Source organism: Odontesthes bonariensis, chromosome 18 (genome assembly GCF_027942865.1).
Source record: "Odontesthes bonariensis isolate fOdoBon6 chromosome 18, fOdoBon6.hap1, whole genome shotgun sequence".
In the NCBI taxonomy this organism is placed as follows: Eukaryota; Metazoa; Chordata; class Actinopteri; order Atheriniformes; family Atherinopsidae; genus Odontesthes; species Odontesthes bonariensis.
Window position 1 is genome coordinate 25,955,944 of NC_134523.1, and position 14,880 is coordinate 25,970,823.

Genomic DNA, 14,880 nt, shown 5'->3' on the forward strand with positions numbered 1-14,880 from the left:
AGGTCCGTAAAAGCACCATAAACGTCTGTTTTCAAAATCATCAACTCACCGGAGTGGTTACTGGTGTGCACTGGTAATCCATATCAAATTTCGTTGCGAAAAGTTGCTTCTGTCGTGTTTTATTTGGCAGCTCGTTCATGCTCGCACTATTTTCTTAGCGGTGGCGGAGTAATATCAACGAACATCCAGTACAAAATGTCAGGGCTGAGCAGGCGCCCCATGTACAGAGGCTACAGTCCTCGCTGCTGCTGGCCCCGGTTCGAGTCCCACATTGGCCCTGTGCTGCGTGTTGTTCCCCCTCTCTCTGCCCCCTGCTTCCTGTCTCTCTGAACTGTCCTATCCATTAAAGGCACAAAAGCCCCCTTTTATTTATTTATTTTTAAAATAAAAAAACCTGCGTTAATGCGCGATAAAATATTTATCGGCGTTAAATAATTAGCAAGTTAACGCAATAATAACGAGTTAACTCGTCCAGCCCTACATTTTACACATCATACTTTGAGTCCATCTGAAAGCTTGACTTCATCCTCTGAGCTTTGTACGACTGAAACCAACACGTCACTCATCGTCAATCGTATCTGCTCTCTGAATCTGGAGCTTTTCTCCGTCCGGAAAGTGGATTTTCTGTGGTTTTGCATCAATGCTTTTCTAGTTGTTTGACCGCTCGGAGCCTCCGTACATGCAGGCAAAACTAACGCAAACTACAAAGCATTCATCGTTTGCTGAAGTCATGAAGAAAATGCGGCTAAGCATGCGGAGCAGAGTTTAAAGCTAAAAGTGGAAACACAAGAAGGCAAAAACCTTCTAAAAGCACTCAAATATTCCTGTTGGGAACATACAAAACACATATATGAATAGAATAGGGTTAATTGTTATATTGTAATTTAATTAGTATATGATATATATTGTTTATGGGATAGTTATTTTTATATATGTATTCATATTTACATTCATATTTACATGGATATGTGTGTAGTATATATTTATTTTTGTGTTTATATTTTTGTTTAGATATTTAGGAAGTATATATATGGCATATATTTATATAGGTGTATTGTAGTGAGGATATTTACAAACTGAAGAGTAGTTAAAAAGGGGTGGGAAACTAAAAAAAAGTATTGTACTTCTTCCCATTCCTTTTTCCAACAATGTGCTGTGTTTTGTTATGTATTAGCACTTTATGTGCTTGAATTTTATTTAGTTATTTTTTTAATTTCTCTTTTTCTTTCTTTTGTATGTACAAAAACTTACATGCATTTTCTTTTTTTATACACGTTCGAAAATAAAAATCTATCTATCTATAAACATAAGAGACTCGATCGTAAGACTCGTAAGACTCGATCCAGGCTGTTTTAAGGCGGTCTTTCTCACATCTTCAGTCTTATTTTATGCGTTTTTAACCGACACGTGATGTCATCACTTCCAAACGGATTTAAAACTCGCTGCTGTCGTCTTTGGACGTGAGAGGGTTTCAGGTGTCGGTCTTTTTAAAGTCTTTACCTTAATTAAACCACAGCCAGGACTTAAATTATCCCCTTTTTCCTTTTTCTTCCTCATGTTTGCATGAAATTAAAAACTTCGGAGGCTTTGCTTTTACCCATTGAGGCCGGGAAAGCATTTCCGCATTTCTACCTTTAAAGCCGGGGGCGCTGTTGCGTTATTCTACCTTTAAGGCCGGGAAAGCGTACACGTCTTTTTTCATGTATAAGGTTGTTTTGCACATAGACATATGGTTCTACACCAATTATTGACCTCTGCGCCAATTAAATGCATTATAATAGACACGTGAGAGTGTCGTCATGTTCCTCGTGTCATTGTTTTGAAGTTAAGTTACATCGAACAAGCATGGAGGACTTTCAGTGGGAAGACATTTCAGACGGGAGCGATTGTGAGGAGTTTCTTGGCTTTGATGATGCTGAAGAACGTGCTGACCCAATTGATGGAGATTTATGGCAGCACATATGTTTGAAGATGACGATAACGACGAGGATGATTTTGAAGGGTTTGAATGTGAGTGGAAGACTGACAATTACCACCGTAATCGACGGAGAGATTTCAACCGCACACCAGGGGTGAAAGTGGATTTACCTGCAGATGCCACACCGTTGCAGGCATTTAATCATATATTTACTGAGGAGCTTTGGGCGCATCTCGTTTCCGAGACGAATAGATACAGTGACCAGGTACTTCAGACTCCTGCTCGAGCAAAGATGGCAAGGTGGTGACACGTAACTGTGCCGGAGATGAAAACGTTTATTGGAATGTGTATGGGCTCCTTGTGCTGCCAGTACGAAGAGATTACTGGGGATAAAATAAATATATAAATAAATCATTTAAATATAAAATTACATTTTATTTTATTACTGTTTTTTTTTTATAGAAAATAGTGCTGTTCCTGCACTTTACTTTTTATTTTATTTTATTACTGTTTTTTATAGACAATAGTGCTGTTAATGCACTTGACTTTTTACATTTTCTATTTTCGTGAAGGTGTATGTAAATAAACTCAATTTCCAAAGAAAGCCACAGGTGTAGCTGTCAAATACTTTTTGAATTTTGTTTCTATCTGCTACAGAGGCTGAGAAATCAATCATTTAGTAGGCGTTGACACAATTGCTGAATTTCCAGAAAAACTTCAGGTTTTAGGGGGTCTTTCTAAAATCGCCCATAGGTTTTACAGGCATTCTTTTCCAGGCGTTTTAGGCCTAAATGGGTTAAACTGAGAAATTACGTGTTTTTCCAAGTTAATTGATGCAGATGCTTGTTTTTCACCCCAAATGTCTCGATCAGCTGATGTGCAGCTGCTCTTAGAGAGGCGGTGATGCTCACACGAAGGATTCTGGAGGGAAGCAGACACTGTGGGAACATTGATGAGGTAAAAAAGTGCTCGTGTACCTGTCTCTGTTTGAGGAAGTCCAGCGCTATTTGGACATTCTGCAGGCGATGGAATCTCATTCTCCCCTTTTCTCTGGGCTGGAAAAAAACGAGAGAGAAAAAACAAGATGAGGAAACTACAGAAAAGGGAACCGAGATGACATCTCATCTTAGTGCAGGGGGCAGCAGTGAGTGCAGAGGAAGCTGATTTCAGTCAACAGAGCAGTGGAGTCAAAAGTCCTTTGGGGGGGCGCTGTCTTCAACACTGCTGTTAAAGGCATGCCGAAACTGTGCCGGCTGAGCATGAGAGATGCAAACTTCGCCTCAGACTCTTTCTGCCTTTAATCAGCAGGTTTTCACAAACACCCAGAGTCACGTTCGCATGATGGAAAGATGCAGTTTGAGGGAAGAAACTGGAGGGAAGTGCAGGATGCAGATGTGTGTTCACGCCGTGCACACTCGGGATTAGTCATCACGGAGGAGGTGTGAGCCGTCAGTGTTCGTCCACACCTCTGAGCTCACGCATGTGTTAATCTCTGTCAAGCATTCTGTCAGAGTGAAGCTAAGGTCAAACCTCGCACACTTCGACAGTTATTCGGATCAAGGCGTCATTTTGAGGATTATTTCGAATGGTTTTGTCTAAAAAAAAAAAAAAAGACCAAAAACCAGCTAAAAAGCTGCTAAAAAACTGCTAAAAAGCAACCCGTTCGCTCTGTTCTACATCAGAAACACTCGAGCTGCAGTTTGGTGTGAGTTCATGCAGACCAGCGGAGCTCTGCTGGGTGAAAACATCCGTGCGATGTGGTCGCCCAGCAGAGACGGCGCTCCACGCCGCGTCCAACGCAGCTCAGTTCTGTTGATCAGTGGCACAGCACGCTCATGCAGCCTCACGGGGTGAAGCTGAGGGGGTCAGAGGTGACGGAGTGAGCGGGTGGAGGGTCGGATTCGAACATACTCCCTGAGCTCCTTCCTCCTCCTCCTCCGCCTCATCCTCCTCCCCTCTGAGCAAGATGAGGGGGGGGGCCCGCGAGGCGTACGCCCTTTTGGATGCGGGGCCGCTCTTCTGTTGCTATGGTAACGTGAGGATGGAAACGCACAGGAACAGGGAGGAGAAAGAAAGGGTTGTGATGTCAGACACTATGTGAGATAAAGAGAGTCGGAACAAATGAAGGAAAAACTCCCCGACGGCGCCGCCTGCTGAGGTGGGCGCCGCGTTAACTGAAGCCGTGAGAGGCTCAGCTGACCCCGAAACATCCCAGAGTTAAAGGGATAGTTCGCCTCTTTTGAGTCCGGCTAGTTGGCTGGGGTTTAAAAAATAAAGCATTTTGCAAATGTATTACTCTTTTGAACGGATATTGTTTTGAGAAGCAAAACGCTTAATTTTTGTGGCCCCAGCCAACTAGCCAGACTACCTTCGTCAACGCCAAAACGAGGCTGGAACTCGGCTCACAGGACGCAGCAGGGGGTAAGAAAATGTTCATAAATGATGTTGCTAATATGGGATGTCATACAGCTTCATGTCAAAAGAGGCGAACTATCCCTTTAAGACATGAGTCTGCAGGCTGAACCCACCCTGAAGGGACTTCAGCTGCGTTTAAAAGCCAAACACCACACATTATTTCACTCCCATTTCTTATAGCAGAAAGCCTGACCTCATGTTGGAGTGATTCAGGAGTAAATGACACCTATTACAGAAACCTCAGCAGGTCTCATGGTGTCCACCGTGCTGCCAGCAGCTGATGTGGATGAAAATATGTGTAAATACGAACAACCGCGACCCCCTGTGTGAGCGCACCACAGCAGCCGGTTCCTCACATCGGCTCGTCAGACTCTTAAATCATCAGACCGCTGTGAGCTGTGAAGGGCTTTCACAGCTCACAGTAACCTGAATGCAGTGAAAAGCTGAGTGTGTCCATACCAGGGTGACTCCTGAGAGGACCTCCAGCAGGGAAATCAGGTTGTGTCCATCTCGTAGGTCCTCGTACAGGTCTGTGATGTGCTTCCTCACCTGGGCAAGAAGGAGGGAGGGATGAAAGGAAAGGAGCAGAAGAAGGAAAGGAGCAGAAGAAGGGAAGGAGAGAGGAGAAAGATGGAGGGAGGGAAAAAAAGAGAAATAAGTTCATTCCTCTCTGATTACTCAACACTGATCACATCTGCTACATCTGCTCCACAGCTGACATGGCTGGTGGTAGCTGTTGCCATGCCAACAGAGATGAAGCACCAGCTGTGGCCTCTTGTCTGTGTTGCCATAACAATGCAACCACAACGAGTTGGGGTGGGGTTAGATGTAACCGGCTGCGACTCCAAATGTGGAAGAAGTGAGAAGATTTCTTTAAGGAGTCTTCAGGAATAGTTCTCCAGGCTTCTTGAAGGACATCCCAAAGCTCTTCTTTGGATGTGGGCTGCCTTTTGTTCCGTTCTCTGCCAACATGATCCCACACTGCTTCAGTAATGTTGAGCTCCGGGCTCTGGGGAGGATTCATCCCTCCATCAGACCTGCTGCCACTGATTTTCAGCCCACTTCTTGTGTCCTTTGGCACAGCTCAGCCTTTTCTCCCTGTTTCCCTTCCTTAAGAACGGCTTCTTGACAGCCACCCTTCCATGGAGCCCATTTCTGATGAGGCTTGGGCCAACAGCAGATGGATCAGCTGAAGGTCCAGATGCATCTCTCAGCTTCTGTGTCAGGTCTTTGCTGGATTTTTTCCTCTTTCTTAAGGACATCACTTTCAGATCCTGTTCATCTGCTGTAGATAGTTCTTTAGGCCTGACACTTCTTCTTTTGTCCTCCACTTGTCCAGTTTCCTCAAATGTTTTAAGGACGCACTGCACACCATGCTGAGATATGCCAAGTTTTCAGCTAACAGCTCTTTGGGAATCACCTTGTTGCTGCAGAAATCCTGTTTTCTGTCTGTCAGACTGTGTTATCTTTGCTGTTTTTTACAGATACAGCAAAAGAAATGGGAACAAATGATGTGTTGTGCCTGAAGATAAACGTAATTAGAAGATTACTTTCAAACTCTCTGAGAGTTCATCACATAACGTCTGCAACAAAGGACGGAAGGAGGAAGCAACAAAGGACACGTGTCCACCTGCTGATCCTCAGCCTGAAGTTTAGCTGCAGTCTTGGCCTCAAGACAAGAAGCTGCACTACTGCGTACAACCAGCAGAGGGCAGGAGCGGCATAAAAAGTATATTAAATGAACATCTATTCAGTCTCTAATGTATTTTCTGTCCCCACCAACATGTCCTCATGCAAAGATGCTCCATATGAACTCCACCTCTGACAGAAATGGAGCCTAAAGCCTCCCTGAGAAGCTGAGCTGAGGTAGAATAACAGCAGCATCTTTCCTTAAGGTTGCAGTCTGCGTTATCTGGGTTATCCTCGTCTCTGAGCCAGAGGGAGACGATGGAACGAGTGTTAATTAGATGACGGGAAGAATCGTGTATTCGCCCTGACTGGAAATGAGGCGGTTGTTTTTGTCTAATTGAATCTTTTTGTGTCGGAGCTTGTGTTTGGATTCCAGTCGGTCTAATGAGGATGAGGAGGGGGGGGTCCTCTCTTTTTAAAACCGGTTTGTTTTTCTGGAAGCTCCTCATGCTAACTGGAACTGTGTCACTAATACTCACGACCGTTTCTTTCTCTGTTTTAGGGGAAGCCCCACACAGCCAGCTCTGGCGGCAGATGTTCTGTAGCTCTCTGTGAGACGGAGATGATGCCCAGGACGGCGGGCTGGGTAACAGACTGAAGGCTTCTGGCACGGTGAACAGAAATCTGGGTCAGACGGATCTCAGAGGAACTCTGATGTCGTTCATTTGTTGGGATTTCTGACATTTACAGCGATCGCAGAGCTGATAAAAGCTGGAGGAAAAACGCTATAATCCACATGAATAATTGGCTTTTGGTCCACGGGAACTTTTCCTATATTTCTGCAGTAATAACCGAACATTAGGAGCTCCCGTCTGTCAGCATGTGGGGAACTGTCTGCGATGTTTATGCACAGCGGTCCAAACTTTGTGTCGGCTGGTTCCAATGTGACCAATAAGAGCAACAGTTGATTTTAAAGTTAGCTTTAAAAAAAACTAAATGAACCAACAGTAGAAACAAGCTTGTATGTACCGTCTTTTAACTGGAGAGAATGAAGGAGTGACGAACCCCAACCGCTGGCTGTCAGCATGTTGGTCTGTTATTGAGCCAGAACTTATAGAAACTATCAGAAATTATCTGCATTTTAAGGCCGATCATGTACTGAATCAGGGTCAGGAATTTATTCATCTAAAAAGGCACCATCCTCTGACATGTGAGCTGATGAGATTAGTTGGTGATCTTTTAGACATTTTTTAGTGGTCACATGTGGTACTGCACATGAACTAATTTCTTAAAGGGATAGTTCGCCTCTTTTGACATGAAGCTGTATGACATCCCATATTAGCAACATCATTTATGAACATTTTCTTACCCCCTGCTGCGTCCTGTGAGCCGAGTTCCAGCCTCGTTTTGGTGTTGATGAAGGTAGTCCGGCTAGTTGGCTGGGGCCAAGCAAAACGCTTTATTTTTTAAACCCCAGCCAACTAGCCGGACTACCTTCATCAACACCAAAACGAGGCTGGAACTCGGCTCACAGGACGCAGCAGGGGGTAAGAAAATGTTCATAAATGATATTGCTGATATGGGATGTCATATAGCTTCATGTCAAAAGAGGCGAACTATCCCTTTAACACTTTGTGACTACGTCCAACAACTTTCATAAATCTACCAGAACGCCATCATGTTAGACACGACTTATGAACATAAGACTGAAACATGTTGATGGAGCTCGTGTAGTTTTCGCTAGTTAATAAAATAAGTCGGTGATCCATCTTGTTGTCACGCCTGCTTCCTGCTTCTGAATCCTCAGCTGACATTTATGTCTTCACTGAGTCAACAACCGGCTGAGTGACAGCGTCGCTGAGTGCCAGCAGGTAGCTCAGAGGGCTGTGTTTATATTGGCCCGTGTGTGCACTGTACACACACACACACCTGTTCACACCCCGTGCACCTGAGACGCAGAGCAAACAGGAAACAGCAGTGATGATGTCACCAGGAGGGCAGGAAGCCCCTTTCTATCAAACTTCTCCTCTTCATAGTCTCTCTGGTTCAGTCTCGTTTGCCTTTAGATCCCAGCTGACAGCTGCAGCTTCCCAGCATCGACACACCTGCATCGCCTCTCTGGTTCTCACCGCAGCAGTAAAGGTCAGAATCAGCAGCCAACAGCAAACCCTGATACGGTTTTATTTATCAGTTTGGCTCTAGGTCTGAGAACATCATCCAGAACCATAACAAGAAAACTCAGACAAAATTCACCAAAAAGACCATTTTTAGCCATTTTTGCTGGATGGTTCATCATTAAATTTGCTGCCAGTTTGTTCTCCTGCACAGAGACTCATTAACTGAGCAACTAATCGCTGCTTCAGCGATCTTTCAGCAGCTGTTTCTGCTCAAAGATCACAGGAAATGCAGTTAACCTGCGACCTCGCGGCGCTGAGGAATGGCTGGCCGTCTCCGCCTGCTGCTCTCACTCTGCATCTCTGACCTACTTTTCCAGCCAGCGGTTGGTCCGGCAGCTGATACCGAGTCACATTTTCAGACCGGGCCGCTCTGACGACAGCTGTTCCTCAGCGATGAGGTCAGACGGACGCTTTGCTGCCAGAAATACCCGGCGCTCTCCTCCCCTCAGAGTCCCGGCTGTGGGTGCTCGTGCTGCGCTTCACGGAGGTGACGGAGAAGCTGCGTGTGCAGATAAAGCAGCCGAGTGACGGCTATAAAGCAGCGCTTCCCCTTCCAGCTTCGTTATCTTCGTTCATCTCTCGCTCGACTTAACCGACGCTACGAACCGAACGGCTTCGGAGGGAAAATAGATGTTTAATATTTGCATCTCTGTAAGAGCACGAGTGTGTTGTTCATCATTTATGATGTTGTGGTTTATTTATGGAGCTGAAATGAACGGCGAAGGTTTTCCAACAGCAGCAACGTGCTCGGTCCATGTGTGGCGCCCATCATTCACACCTCAGCACAGCTTCGTCCAGGAGGAAGACGTTTGGAAACCGTCTGAAGGTCACAGACTCGAGCGCACGATGGTGCGTTCCTGCTGATTTCTACCATAAGCTCCAACACTGACTGTGGCTGAGTTTGTTAAAGCTGATAACTAAAGATACGTAGCGCCATGTAAACATTCACCTGAGCAAACAGAAACCAGAATCTTTGAATCCCAATGAAACCACTGTTGGACTCTCTTTGCTTTAAAAGGGGCGGCGGCCGCGGTCGGTGACATGATGCGTCGGCCCTCATTTTCACGCTTCCTGCTCGGGTAACCACACCTTCTCAGGTGACTTTCACCGACCAACGACCAAGTTCTCCATCATTTTTACTGAATCCCTTCCTCAGTTCGCCGGCAGGTCCCTGAATTTATTCATTTCCCTTTAATCTTTTGGGTTTTCTTTGCATTGAGCAGCCAGGTTGGAGGCTCATTACTGCCAGGAGTGGACTGGAGAGTTCATGTTTTCACCTGCAGCTGCTCTTCTTCTATGGTGCTTTATTAGATGCAGTTTTCTTCTTCTATGGTGCTTTATTAGATGTAGTTTTCTTCTTCTATGGTGCTTCATTAGACGCAGTTTTCCCATGTTTTCTAAATCTATGTCGTCTATTTAAAGGATTATTTGTTAAGTTTTCTAAGCTTTTTAACCCAGAACAAGGTCAGGAAACAACAGTGAGAAATCAAAGTTAAATCGTCTTAGTTTAGGAAATATTTTACATACGATTTGTTTTAAAACTGGAGGTGAAATCCCACTAACTAACTTAGTTAATCTCAGTGATTCAAACACATTTTTAAAGTCATTCTTTAAAAACATACAGAACTTTGACTGCGCTGCAGAGCCATGAAGGACGGGCGTGATATGAGGCGCTGTCAGCTGAGGCTGTGAGAACGCCATCGGTAACAGAGACGGAACCCGACACAGAACCGGCCTTTAAGGTCAGCGGCCCTGGACGAGACCCACTCAGACCTTTGTGAAGTTGGTGAGGTGGGATCCTGCGGGCGTCTTTCTGTGTGCACACACATTCCTTTGAGTAATATTAGGAGAACAGGATCTGCTTTTTCTCAGAAAAAAAGAGGAAAAACACTCGAGCAGACGAGGCGTTATTCTGTTGGCATGAATTATTTAAACAAAGAAAACGACTCTTTAGCTACTCAGCGTTATGGAAATGATAAGAACCTGAACTCTGGGTCCCGCCGTGCAGTTTCAGTCTCTTATTAGTTTGCTGTTTTTGCTGTGTTGATCTCTTTATCCTTTTTAGTGAGAAACAGACTTTTAAACGCAGCTGAGCAGCAAACAGTGCTGCACTGTGTGCATAACAACACAACTTCAGCTGTGCTCTGATCAATCATTGATGCAATTCACACTGTTGTCTCACAGCTCAGGAGAATGAGTCGTTTTTTTTTTATCTAGAAGCAGACTCCACAATCATTCTGATAACAGGATCAAATCAGGTGTGAACAAACATTCGGAGTTGGTTCCCAGCGCCACTTTTCTCTGCTAAACAGGACAGAAGCGGAGCTGGAGCCCGACGGAGGGCAGAGATGGAACAAGCCGCGACCTCGGAGCCATTACCAAAAGCGATAAAGCAAACGGGGCGAGCGATGTGACAGAAGCTCGTCCATCGATGCGACAGAGTGCTCCGAACATCGATGGTCCCGCAGAGGACTGACGGCTCAGATTAGTGGAGACGAATCACAGGGTCTGCACCACCAAATAATCCACAGCGGTTTGATGAAGCCGCAGTTTTCCAGTTATTTACAGTCCAGCAGCAGGAGGAGGAAGTCGGGCGGAACAGTTTAACACACAGCCCGACTCGTTTATTTTCAAATAAATGTCATCTGAGGATGTCAGAGTGTCGATGACGGACTTTATATAAAGTTTAGTGTGGAAAAGGGGACGCCGTTTGGTGCGGTCTGACACCCAAACAAGCGGCAGCGACACTAACCTTGATGAGATGCTTGTTGACCCACTTTGTGAAGGTTTTCTTCTGCACCCGGTCCCGCTCATCTGAGGAGAGAGCAGAGGAAGAGGAGGGAGGTTAGTCACATGACCCGACCCGGCGCGGCAGCCTGACGGATTACTCCGGTCAGTTATCAAACACCCACCGATGGAGCCCGAGCGTGCCGTTTCATTCAGAAAATACGTGAATCGGACTTTTAGTTTCACAGGGTTGCTGTCGCTCACACGCACGCTTTGGTGGTTCAGGATAAATCCCGCTAATAATTCTCCTGTTCACACATGATCGCCTCCCACTCACAGTCAGAACAACACGGCTGAGGGGATAACTCTGGAGGTGCAGTACGGAAAGCAGAATTAGAGCCAGCAGACTCCAGCTCTCTGTGGGAACCACAGAGGAAGATGATCTGACCCTCTAAGAAGCACCGCTTGCAGCATTTTCCCCTTTCAACAGATATGTCGCCAGGCTGGCACACTTCACCACGTGATCTCATCAGAGCAAAAGACCTCTGCGGCTGCAAAGTGTGCTAAAGTGCAGGAGACATGCTGCTTCAGCTGCGAACCTTCCCAACACTTTGGGCCCGTTTCCTTTCACATGAATGGGATAAAAATGTTGCCGTCTCACACGATCCGTCCCCCTTTTTATCTGTAGTGGTTTTAAACATCTTTACCAGGGTTTGGAACTAAAAGCTTTATCAGCGCGGCCCGTTTAAGCTGTCGTTTTCACACTTGCTGGCTGTTGGAAATGGAAACTAACTTCTGCCAATCTTTGCTTTCATGTTTGACTGGATCATTTATGCTCTCAGAAAGAGCAGCAGAGCTTTGTACGTCATATTTCTGTTGTGTTGTGATGCTGTTGCCTTTCTAGTCCATGTATTCATCTTCAGTCGGCTTGATTACTGTAACAGCATCTTTACAGGTCGACCTAAAAACTGCAGCTCATTCAGAACTCTGCTGCTCGAGTCCTCACTGAGACCAAAGAAGTGGAGCACATCAGTCCAGCTCTGAGGTCTTTACACCGGCTGGCTGTCCATCAGAGGATAGACTTTAAAGTTCTGATGCTGCTCTATAAAGCTCTGAATGGTCCAGGACCAGAATGCATCAGTGACCTCCTGACCCAGTATGAACCTTCCAGACCCTTCGGGTCATCTGGATCCGGTCTTCTATCAGTTCCCAGAGTCAGAACCAGACATGGAGAAGCTGCATTCAGCTTCTGTGCTCCACATGTCTGGAACAAACTCCCAGAAAGCCTCAGATCAGCTGAAACACTCAGTGTGTTTAAGTCCAGGCTGAAGAGACACCTATTTTCAGCTGCATTTCAATTCAATTAAATTCAAAATGTATCTATATAGCACATTAAAACAATCTCAGCTGACCAAAGTGCTTCACAAAAGCAACTGCATCACAAGAGTCATCAATAAAAGCAATAAGAATGACTTCATCACAGATAAAAATAACATTTAAGATAAAATTAGCAATAAAATAACAATAACAGTAACAATAAAAGTAGCAAGCCAAGGTAAACTCCATTTCAGCTAGTGGAAGGTCAGGGAAAAGAGATGTGTTTTCAGTCTGGATTTGAACTGGCCTAAAGACTGATAGCATCTGAATAAAGCTCCAAATCTGAAGCTTGAGTTTCAAAACTTAATCACATTTTAACTCCTGATTGTATCTGTTGTTCTTATTTCTTTCTTTTTTGTTTAAGATTTAAATCATGCTTTTTATTTCTACTGTTTTAATGTCTCTGTAAAGCACTTTGAATCACCTTGTTGTTGAATTGTGCTGTACAGATAAACTTGCCTTGCCTTTCTTTCAGGGTAAGCTGTTTATTGGTCTGTTTTCTTAAGATTACACTGATGAAATGCACTGGTTTCTTGTCCCACAGTCAATCAAAACGTTGTTAACTTTAACATCAGAAGCTCTTTATCGTGACATATCAGGACTTCTCCAACTTAATCACAGTCGTGTTGGAATGATGAAGATCAGAAAGTGACCTTCACCCTAAAAACGGCTCCCTTCTTCCCCTCTTTGGTAAACTTTCTACAGACTCCAGGGTTCAGCCCACCTCTCAGACCGGTTAGTCTCTGACTGAGGTGTGATCTGCTGACAGGCCAGAGGAGTGAGGCAGCCGGGCCAGGAATAGAGCCTGATGCTGAGCCACAACTGTGCTTTCCTTCCCCCTCATCCTCCACGCTAACTGAGCCCGCCTTCCTCTCCAGCTTCTCTCCGTTTTGGATCAGTGAGTCTGGGATTCACAGGTCAGAGTTAAGAGGGTCAAAGGAGAAAGAACTGGACTGAAAGCGAGTGATAAAAGCAGCCAGAGACCTTCAGAAAGCCTGGAGAGCTGTTTGCTAAAGACCACTTTTAAGGATTACAGGAAATGCTTGGCTGCTTGGAGGGAACGTATAAACTAAACGAGAACTTTGGCACAGTTCTGTAAAAACAAAGACAAAAACAAAAGCTTTATTAATATAAAAGCTGAACGACGGACCACTGGTCCAGCCAATCACAAAGCAGCCTGCTGCAGGCCCCTCCCTCCAGCTGTTTGCTGGTGAAGCGATGAGAAGGAGCAACCATGTGGAGAGAGTATCACTTCCTCCTTAAAACATCTCGGTTTCTATCAATCTGCCCCACAAAGCCACCTCCGACACCTTCATCTGTGCAGCTCGAGAAGGAAGCTTAACTAAAGTCAAACATCTTATCTGGATGCATTTCAGGTCAGGCTCGACATCCACAAACACGGCACAGAGGAGTTTACTTAGAGGGGGAAACCCCCCTGAGCCCAGAGCAAACATTTCAACACACTCTTGCTAAATAGTTTCACCACTACAACACGCCTTGGAACCCAAACCTGCCGGAGTAGCTGAGCCAGTTTTTACCCGTCACACACACACACACACACACGTAACAGCCAGCCACACCGCGGGGAACTCTTAGCATTCCAGGTGTGGTAATGAAGGCTGTAAATCCAGCCATCAAAGCTTTTACACGACCAAAAGTAAAAGGAACGAGGACGAAGGAGATGCCAGAGTGACAGTCAGAGGCAGGAGCTCATTCATCCACAGAGTGGAGCATTGTGGTGGGACACCCCCCCCCCCCCCCCCTTAGTAACGTCTGACCACAACAACAACACGCTCGCTTGTTCCTCAGACCCACGATGATGCAGAGACCACACTGAGGCCGGAGCTGTGCAAACGCTCGGTGAGGCACGTGGTGACGGGCGCCGCTCTGACACCGGCGGCGTGTAAACAAACACAGCACACACGTGCACGCACGGACGTGCACACACAGGTCGGGGCGACACTGACCTGCGCAGCACATGAGCGAGCACAGGTGGGCGTTCAGGTGGCTTTCACTCCTGTAGTCGGACCACATCGTGCCTTCACTCGATGCTCCGGCGGCAGAGTCCACAGCAGCAGTCGGATAATTATAGCAGCCGGACGTCACAGGCAGCAATCTGCCTCCATGCAGCCAAAGCTGCAGCGTGAGCCACCAGGACAGCGCCGGAGAGTCTTCTGCTTCTGCTGCTCTCAGTTTATTCCTCCTCGGTTCCCCCAGAGCTGGATCCCTGTGTCTGCTGTCATGTCGGCCTCTCTGGCTTCGGGCCCTGTCCCTGTGACGGCCTGCCTGTTCCCGGCTCTCTTTCCAGCAGCAGTTGCTGTCCCACGTGTGTGTCAAAGTCAGCAGCAGCTCCTCCCCTCAGATCAAAAAGGGACGGCCTCCCCCGGCTCAGCTCAGCTCAGCTCAGCTCTACTTCCCTCTGTGGGCTGTTTCCAGGCCACAGCGGTGGCTCTGTGCTGCAGAGCTGCAGGGTCCCGACCGTCTACAGCTTCCTACCATGCCTTTCCCTCCAGTAAATCCACATCTTCGGGTCGCCGTTTAATCTTTCTTTGCACATATTTGAAGACAAGAATGTGCACTGAGTTCCAGCCAAGTCCATTTAAGATGATGTAATCCACACAAATGCATTCAGACAAA

The 14,880-nt window shown here is 46.1% G+C and overlaps 1 protein-coding gene across 12 annotated transcripts in view; it reads right to left on the reverse strand.

Moving 5' to 3' along the window:
• Positions 1 to 14,880, reverse strand: part of macf1a (microtubule actin crosslinking factor 1a) — a 286,863-nt gene that overhangs the window by 152,212 nt on the left and 119,771 nt on the right. For 6 of the 12 annotated variants that reach the window (XM_075449486.1, XM_075449479.1, XM_075449485.1 and 3 more), the window contains 4 exons: positions 10,892 to 10,953; positions 4,793 to 4,882; positions 3,830 to 3,943; positions 2,896 to 2,973 (listed from right to left, as the gene is read on the reverse strand). In XM_075449486.1, the coding sequence (XP_075305601.1) occupies positions 2,896 to 2,973; positions 3,830 to 3,943; positions 4,793 to 4,882; positions 10,892 to 10,953 (344 nt within the window). Of the gene's footprint in view, positions 1 to 2,895; positions 2,974 to 3,829; positions 3,944 to 4,792; positions 4,883 to 10,891; positions 10,954 to 14,210; positions 14,575 to 14,880 lie in introns of those variants that run through there. The other 6 variants (XM_075449489.1, XM_075449488.1, XM_075449490.1 and 3 more) reach the window with 2 other exon arrangements.